The sequence below is a fragment of the Battus philenor genome, unplaced genomic scaffold (genome assembly GCF_028537555.1).
Source record: "Battus philenor isolate CCGP_79_NKW_IND1 unplaced genomic scaffold, ilBatPhil1.0.hap1 SCAF_3, whole genome shotgun sequence".
In the NCBI taxonomy this organism is placed as follows: Eukaryota; Metazoa; Arthropoda; class Insecta; order Lepidoptera; family Papilionidae; genus Battus; species Battus philenor.
The window spans coordinates 1,339,886-1,360,991 of NW_027181693.1; the positions used below are offsets into that span (position 1 = coordinate 1,339,886).

Consider the following 21,106-nt stretch of genomic DNA (forward strand, 5'->3'; position numbering starts at 1 on the left):
TATCTATATATATATATATATATATAGTCGTCATAGACTCCCGCCATAGTTCGGCACGACGACCAGTAAGGTAATGTTCGACGGACCTGCGATCGTGTGCAGCCAAGTACGTGTTTGTTTTTTTTTTTTAACGACCCTAACAACACCAACATAATAGATTTAGAGGTCTCTAATCGAAAACAACAGCCTTTACTTTATCCAATATATGTTACATTAAATATCATGCGATTCCTAAAGTACAGGAGTGAAGTAATTAACAAAACCATAAATAAGAATGAAACAAATTACAAAAGGCCGGGTAAAACTGTAAAAATTTGTATTGTATTTATATTTTAGAACGTAAACATTATATTAATAAACAGATATGATAGATAAAAAAGTGGTGAGAATACAATTGATAAAACTGTGATTTACTAGACGTAATTTACTATAGTATTTTAGGAACGTAAGATAAAGAAGGAAGGTGGTGTTGATAAGAACACAAATATGTCAAGAGAATGTAAGATATTGTGATAAAGAATAGATGACGAATGAAATATGTTGTGAAGAATGAATGAAAATAGGAACCTGAAAAGTGTCACAATGAGACCCTAGATCAGTGATTACCAAAGTGGTCTATATCGACCCCTAGGGGTCTATGACAACCTGCAAGGGGTATACGAGAGCGAAAAAAAATTTGGGGGTCCAAGAAATGAAAATGGGGGTCCACGATAGTAGATCTCAACACATACACTGATAACACCTATTTTGTTACATCATACTATCTTATAATATCAAAATATTTACATTATTCATAAAAGTACCTATAAAGTAAAAAAATATTTTATTTGTTTATAAAATTGTGTAAGTTGTAGGATGTTGGTATTCGCTTTGTGGTCGCAATACATTTTGAACTTGTAAAAATCTGAGAGTCGCAGTCTCAGAGCTTCCCTACCTTGCACTGACTTGTTCAATTCGTCACTCTATAAATACGAATGTGGGACAAAAAAATTTACAGGAAATCAATATCAGGTAAGTAGGGGGTCTACCCAACACGGAAAAACTGGACAAGTCTGCCCTAGATAAAGGCGAGTGAGTAAAATAATAAAAATACCACGCGACTTAAACCGCGTTTTTAATCGACATCTTCAAACGCCACTTCGAAATTTAGATCTGGAATATCCTAAATTAAAATTGAGAGTTATAAATAATTTACATCTCGGTGTATGGATTTTTCAATCAAAACAGATAATAAATATTGCACACAATCCGTTCTGTATCACCGCGGTAACCCATTTCCATAAACAACTGTAGCCTCACATCGCCAAACGTGAAGCCATAAACAAAGATAAAAAAAATATTTCGTTCTTTATTTAAAAAAGCGCGCCAAAAGTGTTGTGTCACACGAAAATACTCCACCCGGAATCGAGCGACGAAGCTCTGTTTATTTGGGTTGTGCCGATGAAAAAAATGTACATCTGCTTTCTTTCGCTCTTAATTACATATCATTTATATCACTTAAGCTGCATCGGTGCATCGCTAAATGTGTCCTTCCAACTGTTTCCCTTCACCTGCCAACAAGGTTCCTTTGACTTATTAGCACGACGAAGAGTTGTTAACCTCAAAACCTTCCTTGCATAAAAATCATGTCGACTCTTTACGAAACGATTTATTTACTTTGTTGGAGATAAACAGTAACAAAATGCAGTAAGAAATTACAAACTTAGAAACTTAGAAATATAAAATTGGTTACAATTGTTACCTTATAACTACCTCACTAAGAACCTTTAATGATTTATAATCAAAGATCCAGCGCATTCTGACGATCACACCGCAATAATTAGGAGTCACAGCAAGCCCTCACGTTCCAATGAGGCTTAATTTGTATTGTGTGTTCTCAATAATTTCGAACGAAATTGTCTTTCAAAAGATACGAGAGAGCACGAGGATATATCAATATCACTAATATATGAATACATATTTGTCTTAGCCGATAAAAAAGAGAGATCTAGAACGCGTTCGTGCTGCAGGAATTCGAATTATGTTAGTATCATTATGTATTGCCAGAGTTCTTGGCAAGAGTTTTACATAACGAACTTGATTTGTTTGTATTAAACTTGAAATACAAAAATAAATTTGACTAACATTCTAGGATTCCACGTGTTGCCGGTGATGACATACGGTTTCGTGACGTGGTCACTTACGACGAAGTTTAGAAGGCTCAAGTTCAGCCAGAGGGCAATATTCAAAGAAGAATCAAGATCACTGACGTAGCTTGAAACATTTCTTGTTGAAGCCGAAAGGTACCCCAGTAGGTGAACCGAAGATTAAAGCAGATAAGGATAATAGTATAACTATTTTAGATCACAATGATTACGTTGGAAAAGTAAATAATATAATTCACATGCACATTTATCAGCGGTCTGGCGGGCTTCATTGCACGACTACTGCTACACAGCGGAAGTAGCTATATATCAGCCCTTTCCTTACTTTATATTGTCTCACACGTCCACGATAAAACTTAATAAAGGAGCTGTTTCTAGAACATAATCAGGTAATTTGTACTTTGATTTTCAAATACTATTTTCAAAAATAAATAAATTTTTTGATCGTTAAATCCGAAATAATTTCCATCGATTTCGTCTATTCTGATCACCAATGATGACGACTTAGATCGTAGATTGCGAGATAATGGTTGGTCGTCCAGATGGGTTAACACAAAAATGTCAATACGCTCTTGTATAACGAGTTCCGTAAACCAATCTGTAATTAGGAATATAGTGTTTGTGTTTCTATTTCCAAAAACATTGTGCTATGTATATTATGTCTATACTAGCTATTCCTCTGACTTCGTCCGCGTGGAATCTAACTTAAAGTTAATAAGTTTTTTTTGGTTTAAGAATTTTTCTTCTTTTCTAAAATAAAGGTAAGTTTTCTCCTTATTAAATTAGCAACCTGCCAGTATGTCTCGTACGTATGCAGAGAATGCTGCTGCCTATCCTCTGTAAACTTGTAAAAGAGTTGTGGTAATCATGATGGCTACCACAACTCAAAGCTTAACCTGCTCCAAAATAAAAAAGAGCTGAAGTTGCCTAACCTAGATCTCCAATAACAATCCAGGGAATTACCCAGAAACCTCAGCTCTGAAGATTACATTATTTCAATAAATTGCATGACCCCTAAGGCTCTCATCGTTTAGGTTGGCGCTCATAGATTCAAGGTTCTCTGAGATCAATTTTAAATGTCTCAGATTGCGTTCACTATTTTGATACGAATAATCACCTTTGAAATTAGAACACTGTAAATTTGGAGAACTTTCTGATTATTTTTTAACTTTTTTATTATTATATTTATATATATTAAATGATAGTAAATTAATGAACTATTTTTAAAAAAGGTGGTAAATATTGTATATATATTATCAATGCAAATATTTTTACATCGAACGTCAAATTTTAAGGTCGATCGACTTTGTTTTCTTTTCTAAAAAAAAACTATTCAAATTTTGCAATGAATTAAAATACTAATTTTTATTAAAAGTACGATAGTACCAGTCGATTTTTGTGCTCTTCTGGTCAGGAGGGTGATTCTCCGAGGGTCGATTTTTGTGCTTTATTGGTCAGGAGGACGATTCTCCGAGAGTCGATTTTTGTACTCTTCTGATTAGGAGAGCGATTCTCCGAGAGTCGATTTATGTGCTCTTCTGGTCAGGAGAGCGATTCTCCGAGAGTCGATTTCTATACTCTTCTGATCAGGAGGGTGATTCTCCGAGAGTCGATTTTTGTGCTCTTCTGGTCAGGAGGTCGATTCTCTGAGAGTCGATTTTGGGTCTCTACTTATAAAGAGTGAATTCCCGAGAGCATAAGCAGAACTCTTCTGATGAAGAGAGATTCTCCACGAATCTACGCCCAGAACTCACTTTTATCAGAAGGTCTTTACGTCGTCTGTGTTTTCATTTCTAGACTGGCTTCGGGGACATTGGATACTTATACAATACCATATAATTTTGTTTATTCTATGCATTAGTTTGTAAAAGCCGACCTTCTGCATTAATAACTATGTTTATATTATAGTAACATAAGTAACATAAGGAAAAAATTAACAAAATCTCGAAGCGTAGATACTAGCAATTCTCTCATACCCCAGATCACTGTTTTATTAAACAAATTAAACATAGAACTGAAGCAATATAAAAACGTTTCCCTGTTCTAAAATCGAATTTGTTATTCTACCCTCATATTCGGTGCAAAAATAAACAAAGCCGATCCGCGTTCTAAATGTTTTGCAAACAAAACAGAATCTAGGCTAGATTTCAGGTGCGCTGTGTCGAAAACGCTCAAACGCGATCCTGAAATAACAGACCGGTTGCATTTAGACATGTTTCCGGGAACTTCGCCCACTCGGGCCCGGAGTCCGGCCCTGAACCAGTTAAATAATAACCGCCAAAAATACAACCCGTCTGCCACTTATTGACCTTTGTATAAAGTGCCACATAACTATAGTAATCACTTTAACTTTCAACAACGACTTTATTCTAAAAATCAAAGTGAATAATTTATACGACTCCCACTTTCCAATAATTTTTTTTGAAATATTAGAACGAAATCATTTGGCAATTTATATACATAAATAAATACATTTAAAACACTTTTAAGTTAAACTGTTTCTTGATACCCATATTGTGGTGGTTGTGGAAAAATATGTACCTAGTCCGCCATATTGGAACGTCGTCCATCTTGAATTTTAAATTTTGACATAATCATCGTGTTTTACTAGTGTAGCCCTTTCATTTGATACCCATATTGAGAGGGTTGAGGAAAAATACTTAATCCGCCATTTTGTATCGGCGTCCATCTTAGATTTATAATGTTATGTATTTTATTATTATGTATTGTCATCTAAATTAAATGTGTGTACCGAATTTCAGATCAATCTGATAACGGGAAGGCGCTTAAATTTCAATTTCTAATTTTGACCCAAATAAAGAAATTCCGTACGGGTAGAACTAAATAAAATCGTTTAATAAAATATCAAAGTACATTTTTTTATTTTTGTGTGTCTATCTGCCTGTTAGTTCCGGCTAATATCTGAAATGGTTTAACCAATTTTGACAGGACTTATACTGTTAGTAGGTGATGTAATAAGGAGTAACTTGAACTTGCTTTTATTATAGAAAAATAGAAAAATTCTTAACAAAAAATGAACTAAAATAACTTAATAACTTTAAGTTAAATTCGCAGGTAAATTATAAATATATATGATCACAGCACAGTTAATTATAAATAAACATGATGTCGGACACATGTCTACCATGTTCATGCAATAAGATTCTAATTCTTTTATCAAAAATTCATCACACGAATTGTAACTTTAATTGAATGAGTATTAAAATAAGGTTATATGATAAAGCTCTTTATATATTTTATATAACCTTAAAAAGTACTAAACCCTGTCCAACAGTATCAATATAGAGCAGACAAATGAATGCTGAATTTTAATGCGCAAAATAATGCGCCTCGCAAACACTGCTTCAGTCCAAATACGACACAGGTGTCTATAACAAAATTTAAAATATCTTTATTCAACTAGGCGTTGATCTGTTAAGAAGAGCAGGTCAAACTCATCAGTTTAAATGCAACTTAAAAATTTACGATGTACATTATAATTTAGAATAACTCTTGAATGCAATGTTAAGATTTATTTTATGATATACTTTTATTTTAGATTTAAACCTAAGAAATAGAGGGTCTAAGATATCTTGAAGACTTCATGCTGTGTTCAACGTAAATAATAAAGACTCAGGTAACTCTGTGTTCATGTTATCAAGTCATTGCCTAGGATGAGGATAACTATGCGAAGAGAAATGATCACAAAAGGTGAACGATATCATTGTGAGATCATTACAGAAATTAATTCTAAATAAAGTATAAAAACTTCATTGTTTCATTTTAAAGGATCACTACATCACAATATATCCAGAAATACTCCATTAACGTCACAAAAGAATCGTGTATGCCAAAAATGTGTATTCAATATGGTAATTAAGAATTTTAATAGCGTTTCTAAATTACGAAGGCGAAAGACAGATCGCTCTTTTAATATTAACACCGATATCACGTCCAGAAACATGTGTTAGCAAAATTATTAAAATTAAATTAATAATTTAAAAACACACATTTGTCAAACGCCAGCGTGTTTGCCGTTCTAACGAAACGTAATGAGATATCTTTTTAAGAAAACGTACACGCGAAAGATTTTATTAATATAAATTAGGCAAATCATTTTAAGCATTTCCTCTTTTCGCCAAAAAGCTATTTATATACATAATTTTATATTCACATTTTTCATACTTATTACACTTAGCGCCATCTATGGAGAAATTTGTTTAATTTCAAGATTGAGAAATGCGCCATCTATCGGCTGTTTATAACACCGCTATTGATTTTCATAATTTTGAATATACTTGAAATAATTAGTGAATAAATTTTTAAAAAGATGGCGCTGTAGTTAAAATAATATTTACGTTACGTTTAAAAATAGAACGATGATTTGGCAATCACCTCGCATAGAAGTCTAATATGAAGAGATGAATAATACAGTTATTTATTGCTCATCTATTAATGTACCGCAATTTAAAGTGTGCGGTGGCTATAAATGCTAGACAATTAAGACGCATTCATATATTATTTTTGAATCATTGGTAATCTGTACTCTCAAAGTAGATTTTTATAATTTCAAAGTTATCAAAACTACCGGCCCAGGCTCATGTAAATTTGTCTGTATTAACAATCATGTAGTATATATAGAGTGTTTGATTATTTGTGTAAAAGCTATAAAAGTGTGAATGTATCTAATTTGTCATAAAAAAAGCTGTATAGCCTTTACACCCATTTCACGTCACTCTCTATAAAAAAATACTGTGAAATAATTTAAATCATTTTTTTACTGGAACGTTACAGGCCATTAACTTCTAAAAGTACAATGTGCAGTAAACAATTATTATTTTCAATGTATTAATAAGACACCATTGATATTGGGGAGCGTATATTAATTATTAAATAATAAATTAAGAAGATAAGTATTATTATAATTAGTGCACATATTCTTCAACTTCTTTTTAGAAGATGGACGCCCACTGCAAGGCCTCGGAAATGTAAAAAAAAATGAAAGTACTTACTAAAGAAAAATTTAATGTTGAAGAAGATAGATTCGGAGAGGACGAAAGAGAACTTTAAATATTTATATATAACACATTTAAACTACTGTGTTTATTCATAATTGAAATCAATAAAAATACTTAAAATACCGTCAAAAGACCTTAAAGACTTGACTTAAAAAAAAAATTCATCTTATACATGTTAAAGTCAATCCAGCTATGGCTAGGAAGATTCTTTTACAAAAAAATTGTCCTTTTATTCGCATTCGGAGACCTGGACGTTAGAGAAAGGTGAAGAATCTTAAGTCGATACACTGGACCAGTTAGGCCAATCTTTAAAAGAACATGGGGTTTTCGCTGATGGGAGTCCAGAATAACCCTTTCGTTGTCACCATAACGGAAGTATATTCCTTTTATAATGTAAGAAAAATGATAGTAGAAACAAATTAAAATGTAACTTAAATAAATTGTGATATAGAGCTGTGATAAAAATAACTTTAGGAAACATAATATCAAGAAAACATTATAAATAATAGACTGCAAATACGCAGTTATTAAGGATGGATGAGAGGGACTGAATGGAAGGGAAAGAAAGATTGAATTGTGGAATGAGAGAGAGCAAAAAAAAGACAATGTGAAGCATGGAAGATGAGAAAGGAAATAAAAAACAACGTGAAAATTTTTTTAAGGAAATAAGAAACCCTGTTCCCTAATAAATAGGGGTGGAACGAAAGGTCCCCAAAAGCGGGGCCCAAACAAACAAAAAAGTATATTCCTTCTAGAATTTCACGGAAATAAAATAGTAGTATATCGAACTAGTACAAGTATGAAGTCATCACCGTCTTAAACGTATCAGCTAGAATACGCCCACTGCAAGGCGTAGGCTTTCCCCAAAGATTGTTTTTTTTAGAAAGAGCCCTCTTATTAAAATCACTTATTCTACCATGCCATGGAACGTTACAATTCAAATAAAGTATTTTTCATTCATTTTATTTTACTTTCTCCTTTCATCCGCCCCAATCTCTTATATTACAATTTTCTTCTGTCCTTCACAATCACTATCTTTCTTCGCATTCAAATCGTCTCCCGTGCATCACTTTCCTTCTCTCATCTTCATTCGTAGACCACAGTTTGCTACATTATCACAGCTTGTTGTTATTTAATGTTTTGATTAGATTTTTCGATTTTACTTATATTTGTACTTCATTATAATTTTAATTTACAGTTTTATTATTATGCAATTTCAGCTATTTTATAATATTTTTTATTTACTAAACCCATATTGTTTTATTGGTAACTATCTTGGGATCTTGTTGCTCGATCCTTTTTTACTTACTTCCGAGTCTATTGTATATTACTTTTTTGGCATATTCTTGGAATATAGGGTGACATTTGTCGTTGCACATAAGGGAGGCGATGCTGCTTTCTTCGATCTTCCTCCAAAGGTTGTCCCATTAACTGGTCTTGATCTATCCAGCGTCTTGCTGCGACTGTACCTAAATCATCGGTCCACTTAAAGGGGGTATAACCTATTTTATCATAAAATAAATGCCTTCGACGCGTGCTATTAACATTAAAATTTTAAAACGCTTGTTAGCAGAGTAACCACGTTGGCACGAACGTTTAATGCTCAACGTCAGTTCACAGGTATTTATTTGTTAACAGGTCAATAAAGCACCTCGGTAATATGTTGCGTTTGTTACAAATCGCGACCGAGAGCCAAAAAGTCGAACTGTTACAGAGCGAAATAAACAAAAAGCAGTTTATAAGCACATAATGCGAATGTCACTTGTTATATATAATATCGTAAAATTGAACAGCTGTGCCGTTTAAATTCAATACACTTTACGTCGACGTGACGTGTTGATGTAAAATTAACTGATTTATAAAAATTGGATTATTTTAGAGTACCTTATATTTCTATTTAGGCACTGTGCGACGTGTTTGATATTCTAAAATTAGCGTTAGAATAGGATTATTGAGGTAATGAATTTTGCGTAAAAATGCGCTTTGAAAATTGATTCAGATGAATGTAAATTTAGACGTTGAACGGTTCAAAAGAAGATTTTTCTTAATCTGAAACTGTGTATCCCAACGTTGTAGAACTATTTGGTTGTTAAAGAGGAGCATTCGAAAATGAACTCGACACCATACTAACCCTTTCGCTTTTATATGATGTTACATATGGGGGCATAAGGCTTTAAAGTGGCACATGGTACATAAAAGGTTGGAAAACACTGCTCTAAACTCTCGTAATGTGCCTAGATACATAGAAAACCTATTGTTCCATTAACTTGTTTGTTTTTAATAAATACAGGATCCATCGGCGCATATACACGTCATGTCATTCATGTCTTCAGTTCTTTTTTATTTATATCTAAAGAGATATTGTACCAAGCTTTACATTCATACCTATGCTTTTGTTGCTTCTCTTTCTTTCTTTCTATTAAATTCAACCGAAATGAGCTCGCTGGAATTAATAGTTCGCAAACCAAAAAAAATAAAAAAGAACAGTCCATTGTACCAATTTACAAACTATACCCAATTCACTCACCTATTTTTATTTCTTAACTAGCTATGCCAGTGACTACGTCCGCGTCGAAAAAATACAGAATAAATATAATAGTAAAAATGTTCCACATCTTTAGTTTAAGATTTTCCTTCAACATTTTTTTTTAAATAAAAGACAGTTTGCGTTACTCCTTGTAACGCGTCAAAACCGGCCTAGACATTTCAGAAATCAGCCGGAACAAACAGACAGAAATACAAAAACTTTAAATTGTAATTTTAGTATATATACCGTATACATTCGTATTCATATGCATGTAGTAAAAAAAGGGATTATTTTAATATTACAAGCAGACACTCCTTCTTATAGACGTTTTGTAGAAGGTTTTAATGAGATAAAATAACAAAATGCACAGAAACTTGATGAAATTTATAAAATATAAAATTTCCCGTATTAGGCAGTCAGTGCCCTGTATTTTATATTATTCTTACAGCTGCATGTAAGAATATTTATCGATCGCCATATTAAATTATTTATTATACACTTAATCAATATAGAAAAAAGTAACTTTTTTACTGTGAAAAGAGAGGCGGACCCACAACTTCTTGCAGTGCAAAGTCTGTGGGGACAGTTTTTCAAGTTTCACACTTTCTAAGTTTGTGCTCCCTGGGGCTTCACATTGTCGCTGTAGTGCAGGATTAGGTACGTAGGTGATTAAAGGTTCCCGTTATTGGTACTATTTGAAGTCAGCATCATTTCAGCTGTAGAACATCCTTTGCCTCAACTATGAATCTCCAATTGGGCCAGAAGCGATTTTTTTTATCTTACTTGTATTTGGATAGTGATGATATTTTGTATCACACCTATATGCTTATATGAAAGTCTTTGAACATCGTGTGTTGCTGGTGATAACTTATGTATCTGAGAGGAATTTGCTTACGATGGACCCCTTAAAAAGCGACAAGGTCACAAAGAGAGCAATGGCGAAGGTTGCGAAGGCATCGCTGCGTGATAGAATCAGAAATGAAGAGATTCGTAGAAAAACCTAAGTCACAGGGCAGATCACTTGTGCAACTGATGACCATCGGGGCTGACTACGTAATGAAAGTTGCGGCTGCGGTTAAACCGTTCATTGTGGCGATCTTATGTCATATGAAGGGGGCCTATGCCTTGCAGTAAGCTTCTATTGGCTTACAGGAGGTGATAATAGTGTACATAGACCTCTGAATTCATAGTCAACTTTATCTCTATTTATATTTATGCGATTTGCACATCTTAAGAGCCTGTCCAAGTGAAAATCAAGGTATTTCACAAAGTAATTTCCTAGCCAAATAACAGAACCAGTGGTTAGCAAAATACTGTTACGTACTGTGGGTTCTGACTCGTAATGAAACACCACTGGTTCACAAAGAGTCCTTTATTCACAAATCAGATGATCATCCTACTTTAACACAAAGTATACTTTCGCTTAGTCCAAACTACGCTTCCAAATCGCTCAAGAAATCACTTTACAAATAACTTGCTAAATAGTCACTTTGTATCACTGATCGTAGATCTTAATCTTATAACTCGAAAAACAACACTGAATTGTCGTCACGAGGAGTACACATATTACTACGGATGAGGTTCTAGTAATTTCGAGATAGTACTCGGTTAGAATTTCCGAGTATCGTACACAAAAAAATATAAACAACTTCAAAGTCGCGCGTGTTGTTGATCCTAGGGTTTAGTGTTTATTGTTTAGAGCAGGGCTTCTTAAACTATGGGTCGCGACCCCAAATGGAACGCGTGGCATAATTCTGGGGTCGAGGGATTTCAATGTCAAATATTTATATATACCATTTTATAACACTAGAATTGGCGAAATGCAGTGGACTTGCAGCGTGTAGACACGCGCATTTGTTGAAGGTTTAAAAGTAATATACATACAATTTTATAATTTTTTGTGCTATTTTAAATTTTTGATTTTTGTAAGTCGCAAAACGAATTCTAAAACCATATATTTTCATATGTATATGTATATTGTTTGTAGTACTAGTAAATAAATCGTCAAAAAATATATATTTTTTTATATTTGTATGGGGTCGTCAAGAAACTCGCAATCACAAATGGGGTCGTGAATGACAAAAGTTTAAGAAGCCCTGGTTTAGAGGGTTCTGTAGCTCGTGATTTGTAACAATAAAAAAAGTAAATACTGACCTCCATCTCCATGCGTAGCGTGTCAGCCCTGGCCCAGCTCTCACTCAGTGACCGACGTCCTCGTAACAGCTCCGGCACCGCCACCCGGCTGATCCACTCGCCGAACTCTGTGCGACAGTGCACATGTCACCCACGTGTTTTGTATGAGCGGTGTGTACAGTGAAATCGTTGTTGGAAAACACACTAGCATAGGTATATTATAGAGAAGACAAGAAGCGAAGCTATGACGTCACATTAAAAATTTCATACCGTCATTTTCAAACCAATTTCGATCAATCGTTAAGATATTCAATTAAAACATTTCTGATGCAAAAATTACACTTACAATTACAGGGTTATTGGTTTTGGCTGTAAAACCTTTAAAGCGGTGAATATAGATCTTCTATCGTCATGTATTGTTGATATCTAATAGATTCAGGCGTTACCTTGCCGAAATCTATCCTAAGTAAGAAAGGGACTAATATATAGCTACTTCCGCTATGTAGCAGTAGTTGTGCAATAAAGTGCACCGTCCGCCAGCCCGCTGATAAATGCGCATGTGGTAAACAATGCGAAACACAACCACCACCGTTAATTCACTATTCGGTGTTTGGCACTAGTAGGTGTAACATTACTCCAGAGGATGCGCCATGGAGGGTTGAAACACGTGTTAAATACAAGATTGAAAATGGTCAAACGACGTAAAAATATTTAGGAGAAAAGTGATCACGCACGTAACGATAATATATATATATATATATATATATATATATATATATATATATATATATATATATATATATATATATATATTAAATATATATATTTACGCTTAAATATATATATATATATATATATATATATATATATATTTAAGCGTTATCAATTAGGATAGCTATATATTAAATTTAAGTGTTTTTACTACATATGTCTCTGCAGGCTGTACTGCTATTATTTCAGACCGATCACTTTATACAGGTCGTTGGGACATATTTGTAAAAGCATTAAATATTTTAGATCATATAGTAACCAATGACCCTATATATAAGCTATAGTTCACAGAATAATTGTATGAGTCAAAAAGCAGTATGTTTATTACGGCAATTTTGGTATGTGAATATCACATCTGTAGGTTTGATAACGACTATATGATACTCTTAGATCAGACTACTATCCTAAACACATGGTATATTGGTCATATATATAAGTGCATTTGTTCCTGTTAGCTTTTATAAAATCAAAGAGCGGATTTAATGCTGTTAAAAATTCTTTAGTCAACCAATGAGATCTTGAAAAGTTCGGACACAAAGAGGTTACAAATAAAATCATGTTATATATCCTTATCAAAACTTTTCACTAAAATTATTAAACACATAAATTTATTTCTATAATTTATTATGTAATTATTACAATTATAAAAGAAATAATATATTCCATGTTTCCCCTTGATAAATAAGTCCAATGGTTGTCTGAAAAAATTAATCGTTGGCGATAAGACCGCCCTTTGTACTTCATCTTTTACTAATTCAAATATTGAATATACACCAATACCTCATTTTGCGTCGTGGTTACGTTCCAAAAAAACACGACGCAAATTGAAAAGCCGCAAAATGAATTAGGATTTTCTATAGCAAACCATGTCAAGATCGAAGATATGTTCTAGGGTTACGAAAATACTACTTTTTAAAAAAATTTAAGTAAACAATTTAAAAACAAAAATAATATCTCTGCCAATAAATAAATTGGAAAAATATACCTTTTTTGTAACCAGAAACAATACGTTAAAATTTATATAAATTTATTGTTCTTTTAAAAAAAAGCATAACACACTACATTACAACACACTACGTAATTGAAACTGAACTCCAAAATTAGTAAAACAAAGTGAAAATAAAACTGTATTCAAATTGCGTTGATTTTTAGTTAGAAACAGAATCCAACCAGCAATTAGAAACAAAAGTGTTGCTATCTTTTGGGAAAAAAATAAAGACTCGAACCCGAAATAACGCAACGTCGAAAATCTAACGACGCAGAGTGAAAATTAGTACAAATCAAGCAGCGACGCAACTTCGAAAAAAACGCAAAACGAAACGACGCAAAGCGAGGTATTGGTGTATTATAGCGTTAGATCATAATTTAGAAACTGAATGCGTAAAGAAAAAACTAATTTACAACTGATTATTCTTGTTAATCTAGTAAGAAGTTATTGAGAAAACGTAGTAAATAAAAGTAACAAAATCAGAAATATCAACACCAAGATAGTATACTTAATTAAAAAGCACGAAAGAAGAATAGAAAGAAGGGATAGCAACGAAAAGACAGAAAAACTAAAAAACAGAAACAATACAAACAGAGATAATGAATGTTGTTGTGTTCTTGTTTCGTTCAAAGTCAATCATACAGATTTGCTTTTTATGGTATAAGTGATAGTAGGTAGTGTATTAAACCTATTTTATGTTAAGACAAGTTTGTGTTATGTACTAGCTAATTCTACAAAGGTTTCTACAGCATCTACTGTTTCTCTAAAAGCCAATTAGATCAGACAAATTTTGTTAGAATAACCAGCGATTGAAGAAATTACCTAGGAACTAAAAGATATTGTCTATCTAAAATTTACTGGTCTTTGGGTACTTGGTCTTCTATTTAAAGTACCAAATAATAAAATTATTATTCCTAAACGTTTGTATAACGATATCTAATACATCATTACTTCATGTCATTCTTCTTGGGAAGTTCTTTTCAATTATGATGATTTTAACCTCTCATAAGGTTCTTTTCTATCTTGACTGCTTTCTTCGTGTATGTCATTGTTTATTGTGAGGTGCAGTGTGATCTGCCCTTGTCTTCTATTTCATAGCCAATTGATTCCATCGTCAGATTTTTATATGAAGGTCGCTTAAATATCAACACTTAATGTGACGATGTCCTTTTGTTGCTCATTTTGTAGCATCGAACTTAAAGTTAATTTACAACTTGTTCGATTTTCAAAATCAAGGAGTCATATTATTGTTATCTTTAAAGAACCATCAATACTTGAGAGTACACTTCAGATTGTGCAGATAATTGAATGTATTGTGAAGTATTTGATGTAACAATTGTTTGTAAACTAAAAATTGGAAACTAAATTAAATCGACAATATCAGTTGGTGCCACAGATTATTTGTATTCTAAATGTGCTATTAGTGTAATAAATTATCTAAAATTATTGATTGAGTGTTTAAGTACAATAGCTGGTTATTCTAAATTGTACGAATACCGTCACTGACCTATTGCCTCTCTGTCCATGGTGTACAGTGTCGCATGTGTGTCCGCCATTTCGTGTACTGTCTCCATGTGTGCGACCGTTTTCACACTCACACAAACGTATCTCACTTTACTCACATTCACTACTACACACTACGATATTTAAATTTTAAATTTCGAATTTCCAGATTAATATGAATGTATCATAATTTGCAATTTATATTCACTAAAACATATGACCAGTTTACAATAGGATCCCATAGTTTAGAATTACTGCAACGCCATACAGTGCTTTACCGGGAAAATATATTTGTTGCCTTGACTTTAGCCGTTAAATTCAAATTAAAATATTCTTAATTTAAAACACGATGGACTACATCTCTTATTGACACCAAATTGTGTTTACGATCTGTTAGGACGATGCGGGTACTACAAAAGTTAAAGAAAAAATATGATAAATCATATTTCATATTAAAAATATTTTATAATCTGACAATGGAAGCTTTCTGAACTTTAGTAGAGATAACATAGGTTATATAATTTCAGAAATAACCTCTACTCCTACAAAAACAAAGATTAACCACCTTTTTGGCAAAAGTTCATCTGTTCGCATGCAACAAATACCAAAACAAATAATTCGTATTTCACACAGATCATTTGTTGCAATTGTATCGGGAATGCATGGCGCAAGACGCACGCATCCGTCAGCGGCGTGCCAACGGAAACATGCCAAGCTATACTTGAACTTGTGTCATACTGTTTCGAATTCACAGACGTCTGTAAAGATAGATTTCTGTTAATTCTAGGCAGAGTGTAAGGTTGCAAATGAGATAATAGAGAAGATAAATAAAAAGAGAGGAAGGCTGTTAATCTGAAATAGAAAGAAAGGTTACAGAGAGAAAAAAGTAGGTAGTATGAAAAACAGTGTATGGCTGTTAATTCGTGACAGAAAGAAAGGTTAAATATAGGATGGGTGAGGATAGAAGGACAAAGAAAAGAAACCGAACTTTTCTTTTTTATTCAAGAAAAAAATGAAGGTTAAAGAGAGAAAAAAGTGAATAGCAGTAAAAATAGTGAATATTTGTTCTTTCGAGGCAAAAAGAATAGTTACAAAGAGGATGAAAGAGGATACATGGACAACGAAAGGTTAAAAGGAGGATGAAAGCTAATTGAAGGAAAGGGTGAATGCTGTTAATTTATGACAGAAAGGATGGTTAAAAAGATAATTAAAGTGGATAGAAGTTAAAAGAGTGAATATCTGTTATTACGAGACAAAAAGAAAGTTTACAGAGAGGATGAAAGAGGATACATGGACAACGAAAGGATGGCTATTCGAGAAAAAAATATAGGTGAACGGCTGTTAATTTGTGACAGAAAGGATAGTTAAAAATATAATTAAAGAGGGTTAAAAGAAAAAGATAGCATAGTTGTTAATTTGAGACAAAAAGAAAGGTTACAGAGAGGTTGAAACAGAATACATCGACAAAGAAAGGATAGCTATTCGAGAACAAATTTCGTTTAAAAAGAGTATGAAAGTGGATACAAGTAAAAACAGTGAATGGCTTTTCATTCGAGGCAAAGGTAAAGACCTCACATTAAACGAACGTTGCGTATACGTTATGTTACAACTGTATAATGTCAAACCAATAACAATAATTTTCCGGCAAGATCTCAATCTTAGGGCAATGAATGCGACTTTGTATTAAAAAAATTCCGCGTTTGTAATATAAAGTAATATCTGACAAACTAAAGTAACCAACATAGTACAGAGATGTAGTAATCTGAAGTGCCAGTGAACACACCACATAGCATGAAAAATAGATGGTCGCAGAGGCCTTGAAGTCTTGCAGTTGAGACCATAGACTGGTAAGTTAGGACCTCCGTTAAAGTGGATAAATGACCTCTTTCAGATCGTTGAAAGACATTGCATGTAGACAGTTTCCTATCGGTCTTATTGAAAATCTATGAGGAAGGGCTATAAACACTGATGTTACTAAAATTATTATTTGAAGCAAAACTTTCAAGTATTTATAGTGATATAGTGATATCATTGAAGAAGCTAGTAATGACGTGTTTAAAATAAAGGCAAGAACACTCCGAGTATATAATAAGGCTAATAAAAATAAAATAAATTTGTGAGTTACCATGTATCAGTGAAAATTGTGATTTTGTCAAATTCCTGTAAGACTTCCAGTTATCTAAATTTACCGCAAGGTCGATGCGGATCTAGACGCTGGATTAATGGCCCAACGGCGACGATGGAATATTCTAGTGACGTGATTGGATACCGTTGACATCCCGTATCCGAGAAAATCGTTTCATCATTTTCATTAATAGAACTAACCACTTTAACGTATATAAATTTTTAAATTTTGACGCAAACTGAAATGTCAGCAGCAGATAAAACTGCAATTTTAGATGATCATACTAGATTCGAAGAAAGATTAGGAAGTTTAGATCTAGATTTGTATTCATTAGATGATTAAAGTATGATACAGACTGATTTTTTTATTGCCACAATAACATTATTTCATAGCGCTGATAAATAAGAAATATCAATGGAACAATAGACACAACTGTGTACTCTTCAATTGCGTATCATTCTTTCTCTCCATCATTTATTATTTATTGAAAATCAAAGTACATCTATTGCCCATAACACAGGTCAGTAATTATATCCAGGAAGGGTCAATGCCAATTTCATCTATTCACAGTAATACAGCTAATTATGTGCGATAAGATTGTATTTCTCAAAAATGATATATGTCCTTAGAGTCACTATTTTTATTTTAAACTTCGCTCAATGTCACCGGTTCAATGTCTTGCATTCTTTCATGTGTATAGCTAAATTTCTTTGACATTTTTTTTAATGTACTTCAAAATTGAATAGAGTATTGTTTTTAATTATGAAATTAATGAACAAATCATGAAAGACGTCTAAAGAAAGAAGATGTAAAAAATAACCAGGAATAGACTGGATTTTACCAGGTTGTGCAAATGTTGCTAGTAGTTAAGAATAGAATACGTGACACACTATAGGGAATAAGCCACGAACCACCATGAAGATCGAAGAAGAAAATTCGATCAACTTCGAAAAACTAATCAGAATTATGTACAATTTCAAAAGATTCAACGATAACTACAAAGTAGCGAAAATATAAGGTTAATTAAAATCTATAGTAAAACATGAAAATGTATATCGACGTCCTAACCGAATAAAATCACAAGTCCGAAAATCAACTTTCAGGAGAGACGAAAACACGCAATATTGGTGAAATCTCAAAATTTGATAAACTTAAAACTATAATCATTGTATAGTTTGAAAGCTAATTTCATACCAAACATCTTTTTATTCTTGTTTATATTATACCTTGTTATTTAGTAATAAAATATATCTTTGCATATCTACGCCAATTAACCAGAAAAGTGCATTTGAACTTTTTTTCATTGGAAATATTTAAAAACCCAATACAGATAACTTGTGTATTAGATAGGGGCATCGATATAATAATGAAAATTAAGATCAGTATATATGTAAATGAAAACGCACGCCCATCATAAGTGCACGAACTTGAAATAACTGATACTAATAATATATCCGCCCACAACGAACCACTTCAAAATGCGCAAGATGCAAATCTTTGCTTCTATTTCGATAAATTGCAATCGTGTTTTACTCTTAAGAAAGTATATAATTATGTATATTTACTATTCGAATCATGGCCTCTTACTTTTGATCTTATTGGCAAACTCACTGTCACTCAATGAGCGATGGAGAGAACCTATGTGACGAAGGAAACTACAGAAAATTGTCGAGTACATAGTCCAGTGAATTAGCAAGTTGAAATTGAAGTGGGAAGGTCAGAACTGATTACCAATGGAGGATTAAGGTTATGGAGTGAAGAATGAACCCTCAAGCATAGCGTAGAACATCCACCCGCAAGATGCACATTTGACCTTCGAGAAAAACAGGACGCCAATTCTAACAGTAGTCATTGGAAATCTATGAGTATGGCTTAAGTTCAGAATTGGATATCATACTGAAATAATGATGATAATTAAATGAGAGCTTCATCCTGACGTTTGCCCATAATTACTTCATAGTTAGAAAACGTAACATCTTTTGATGTAACAAGAAATGGAAATATGCCATCTGTTGGACATACACAACTATTTCAATGACCATAATTTTTGTTAACATTCGATATTGATTTGGATTCTGTCCTCTTTAGAGATCTCGTTATCTTATTTTATACTTTTTCCCTCAAACTTCCTTGACTGTAAAATTAGAGTAGATCTTTTTTTATTTTCAGTTTGTTTCACGCCAACTTTATAATGTCATACTTTCATTGCATTTGAGACCTTCCCCGTGGCGTTATCTAGCCCCGTTTTCTCCTTTCTATCTGGCATTAAAAAAACAAGTTACTACTCAAACTTAAAATATACGTTTCATAAATATTCAAACGAACGTAGAAAGAAGGAATAATGGAAGGAAATGGAACGACTTGATAATCTACCCAGTTTCAAAATAAAGGCTTAAAATTGATATTTAACATATTCGATGTATATCAGAAACAAAATAATGAAATGCCAGTTACGAAGCGACTGAATGGGGGATATATATAGATCACACATGCACACGATTGCGCCAAAGTCGTAGTACTAGATACATTTACTATTATTAAGAATATGCATAAAAGAATTCCACTAGTCGATGTTACATCCAAACTATACGGACAATGTAATAATAGTGAAACAAATGTAAGGCCTCCCTGATGAATCACTAAAGAATGACATGTCCATAGAAAATGTATAGCTAGTAAAATATTTTTTCAGCCTCCAAATGTCAACGCTTGAGGACATGTGAAACTCGTACGCACTCCAAACAACAAATACATTCCATCCGAACGATCCGTATTACGAAGCAATAAGGTTCACTTTCTAAGATAGCTAAAATCTGTTTTTTGTCCCGGATATCTCGTCAAATATAACCAAACCTGCCCTACAGATCTTATTACAAGGGAATAAGGTTGGTTATGCAGTGGAAGAAGATAAAAGAAAGTTTGTTATGGGTGCAGGCCGGGAAGACGGGGCTAAATACGTCTACATCTTTGGCACAGCACTGGGGCAAGGACGCTTGGCCTATGCAGCCAGTAGATTGATTGACCGATTAATCTTAGATAAAAAGTTTCGTTAGTTTATTTCAACTTTCCTCGTATGCGTATGCGCACAATAGAGGTTTTCACTCAATTTGCACACTTTTGTATATTTCCAATGAGTTATATCTGTTATAAATTATGTAAATGTTAATATTGAAGTGTATTTATTTACAGAAAATTTTTAAATAATGATTTTTAACACCATAAACTAGTAAAGCACACGATGCACGATTCACAACTTTTAAAATTTGGTTTTTAAAAAATCAGCTTTTGTAAGTTGTTTTGACTCCTGTCACATTTAAGACGGTATATACAAAAACAACAGTTTGATGAGATTGTGTTTGCATAGAAAAAAAAACAGTAGAGGGAGATATCACACGTGAACAAGACACGCACGGCTGTGTTTCCGTACACAGATAATGGGGTAACACGGTGTGTCGGTGTGTTTGAGTTACGGAATTATTACGGAACGGTCCGGACGAACTGTGAGCAGCTCCCGCGAGGCGATTCTACGCGCGCCACCCGCCGCGCTGTATCAACGACTGACTCCATTCCATCTCGCGTATCGACGTGATACGCGAGTTAATCGATTTATTTATAATAACAATCTGCCATCATGTCTGTCAATGCTCTTTCTTCTATATTAACACAATGTTTCACTAAAGTACTTGAAATTCGCTTGTAGCACAAACATCATGTCAGTCGATAGATCTTTCAATGAATTGGCAAATTCTCGCAACCTTATTCATACCATTGATCCACCTATAAGTAAATTTACACAAGCTGCACGTATACACAGACAAAAATAATGCAATTAAATAGTTAATGAAGCTGTTTATTTACAAACCTTAAATGAAAATGCATTTACAGCAGTATTAGCAA

General features: G+C 33.2%; 1 protein-coding gene across 1 annotated transcript in view; it reads right to left on the reverse strand.

The window, feature by feature from the left end:
• The window catches only part of Obsc (Obscurin), a 169,254-nt gene extending 153,820 nt beyond the window's left edge, over window positions 1–15,434 (reverse strand). Inside the window, exons 1-2 of the mRNA XM_068770296.1 lie at window positions 15,089–15,434; window positions 11,844–11,950 (exon numbers count right to left, since the gene is read on the reverse strand). Of these exons, the coding sequence (XP_068626397.1) occupies window positions 11,844–11,950; window positions 15,089–15,155 (174 nt within the window). The 5' untranslated portion in view covers window positions 15,156–15,434. The remainder of the gene's footprint in view (window positions 1–11,843; window positions 11,951–15,088) is intronic.
• Window positions 15,435–21,106: the final 5,672 nt, after the last annotated feature.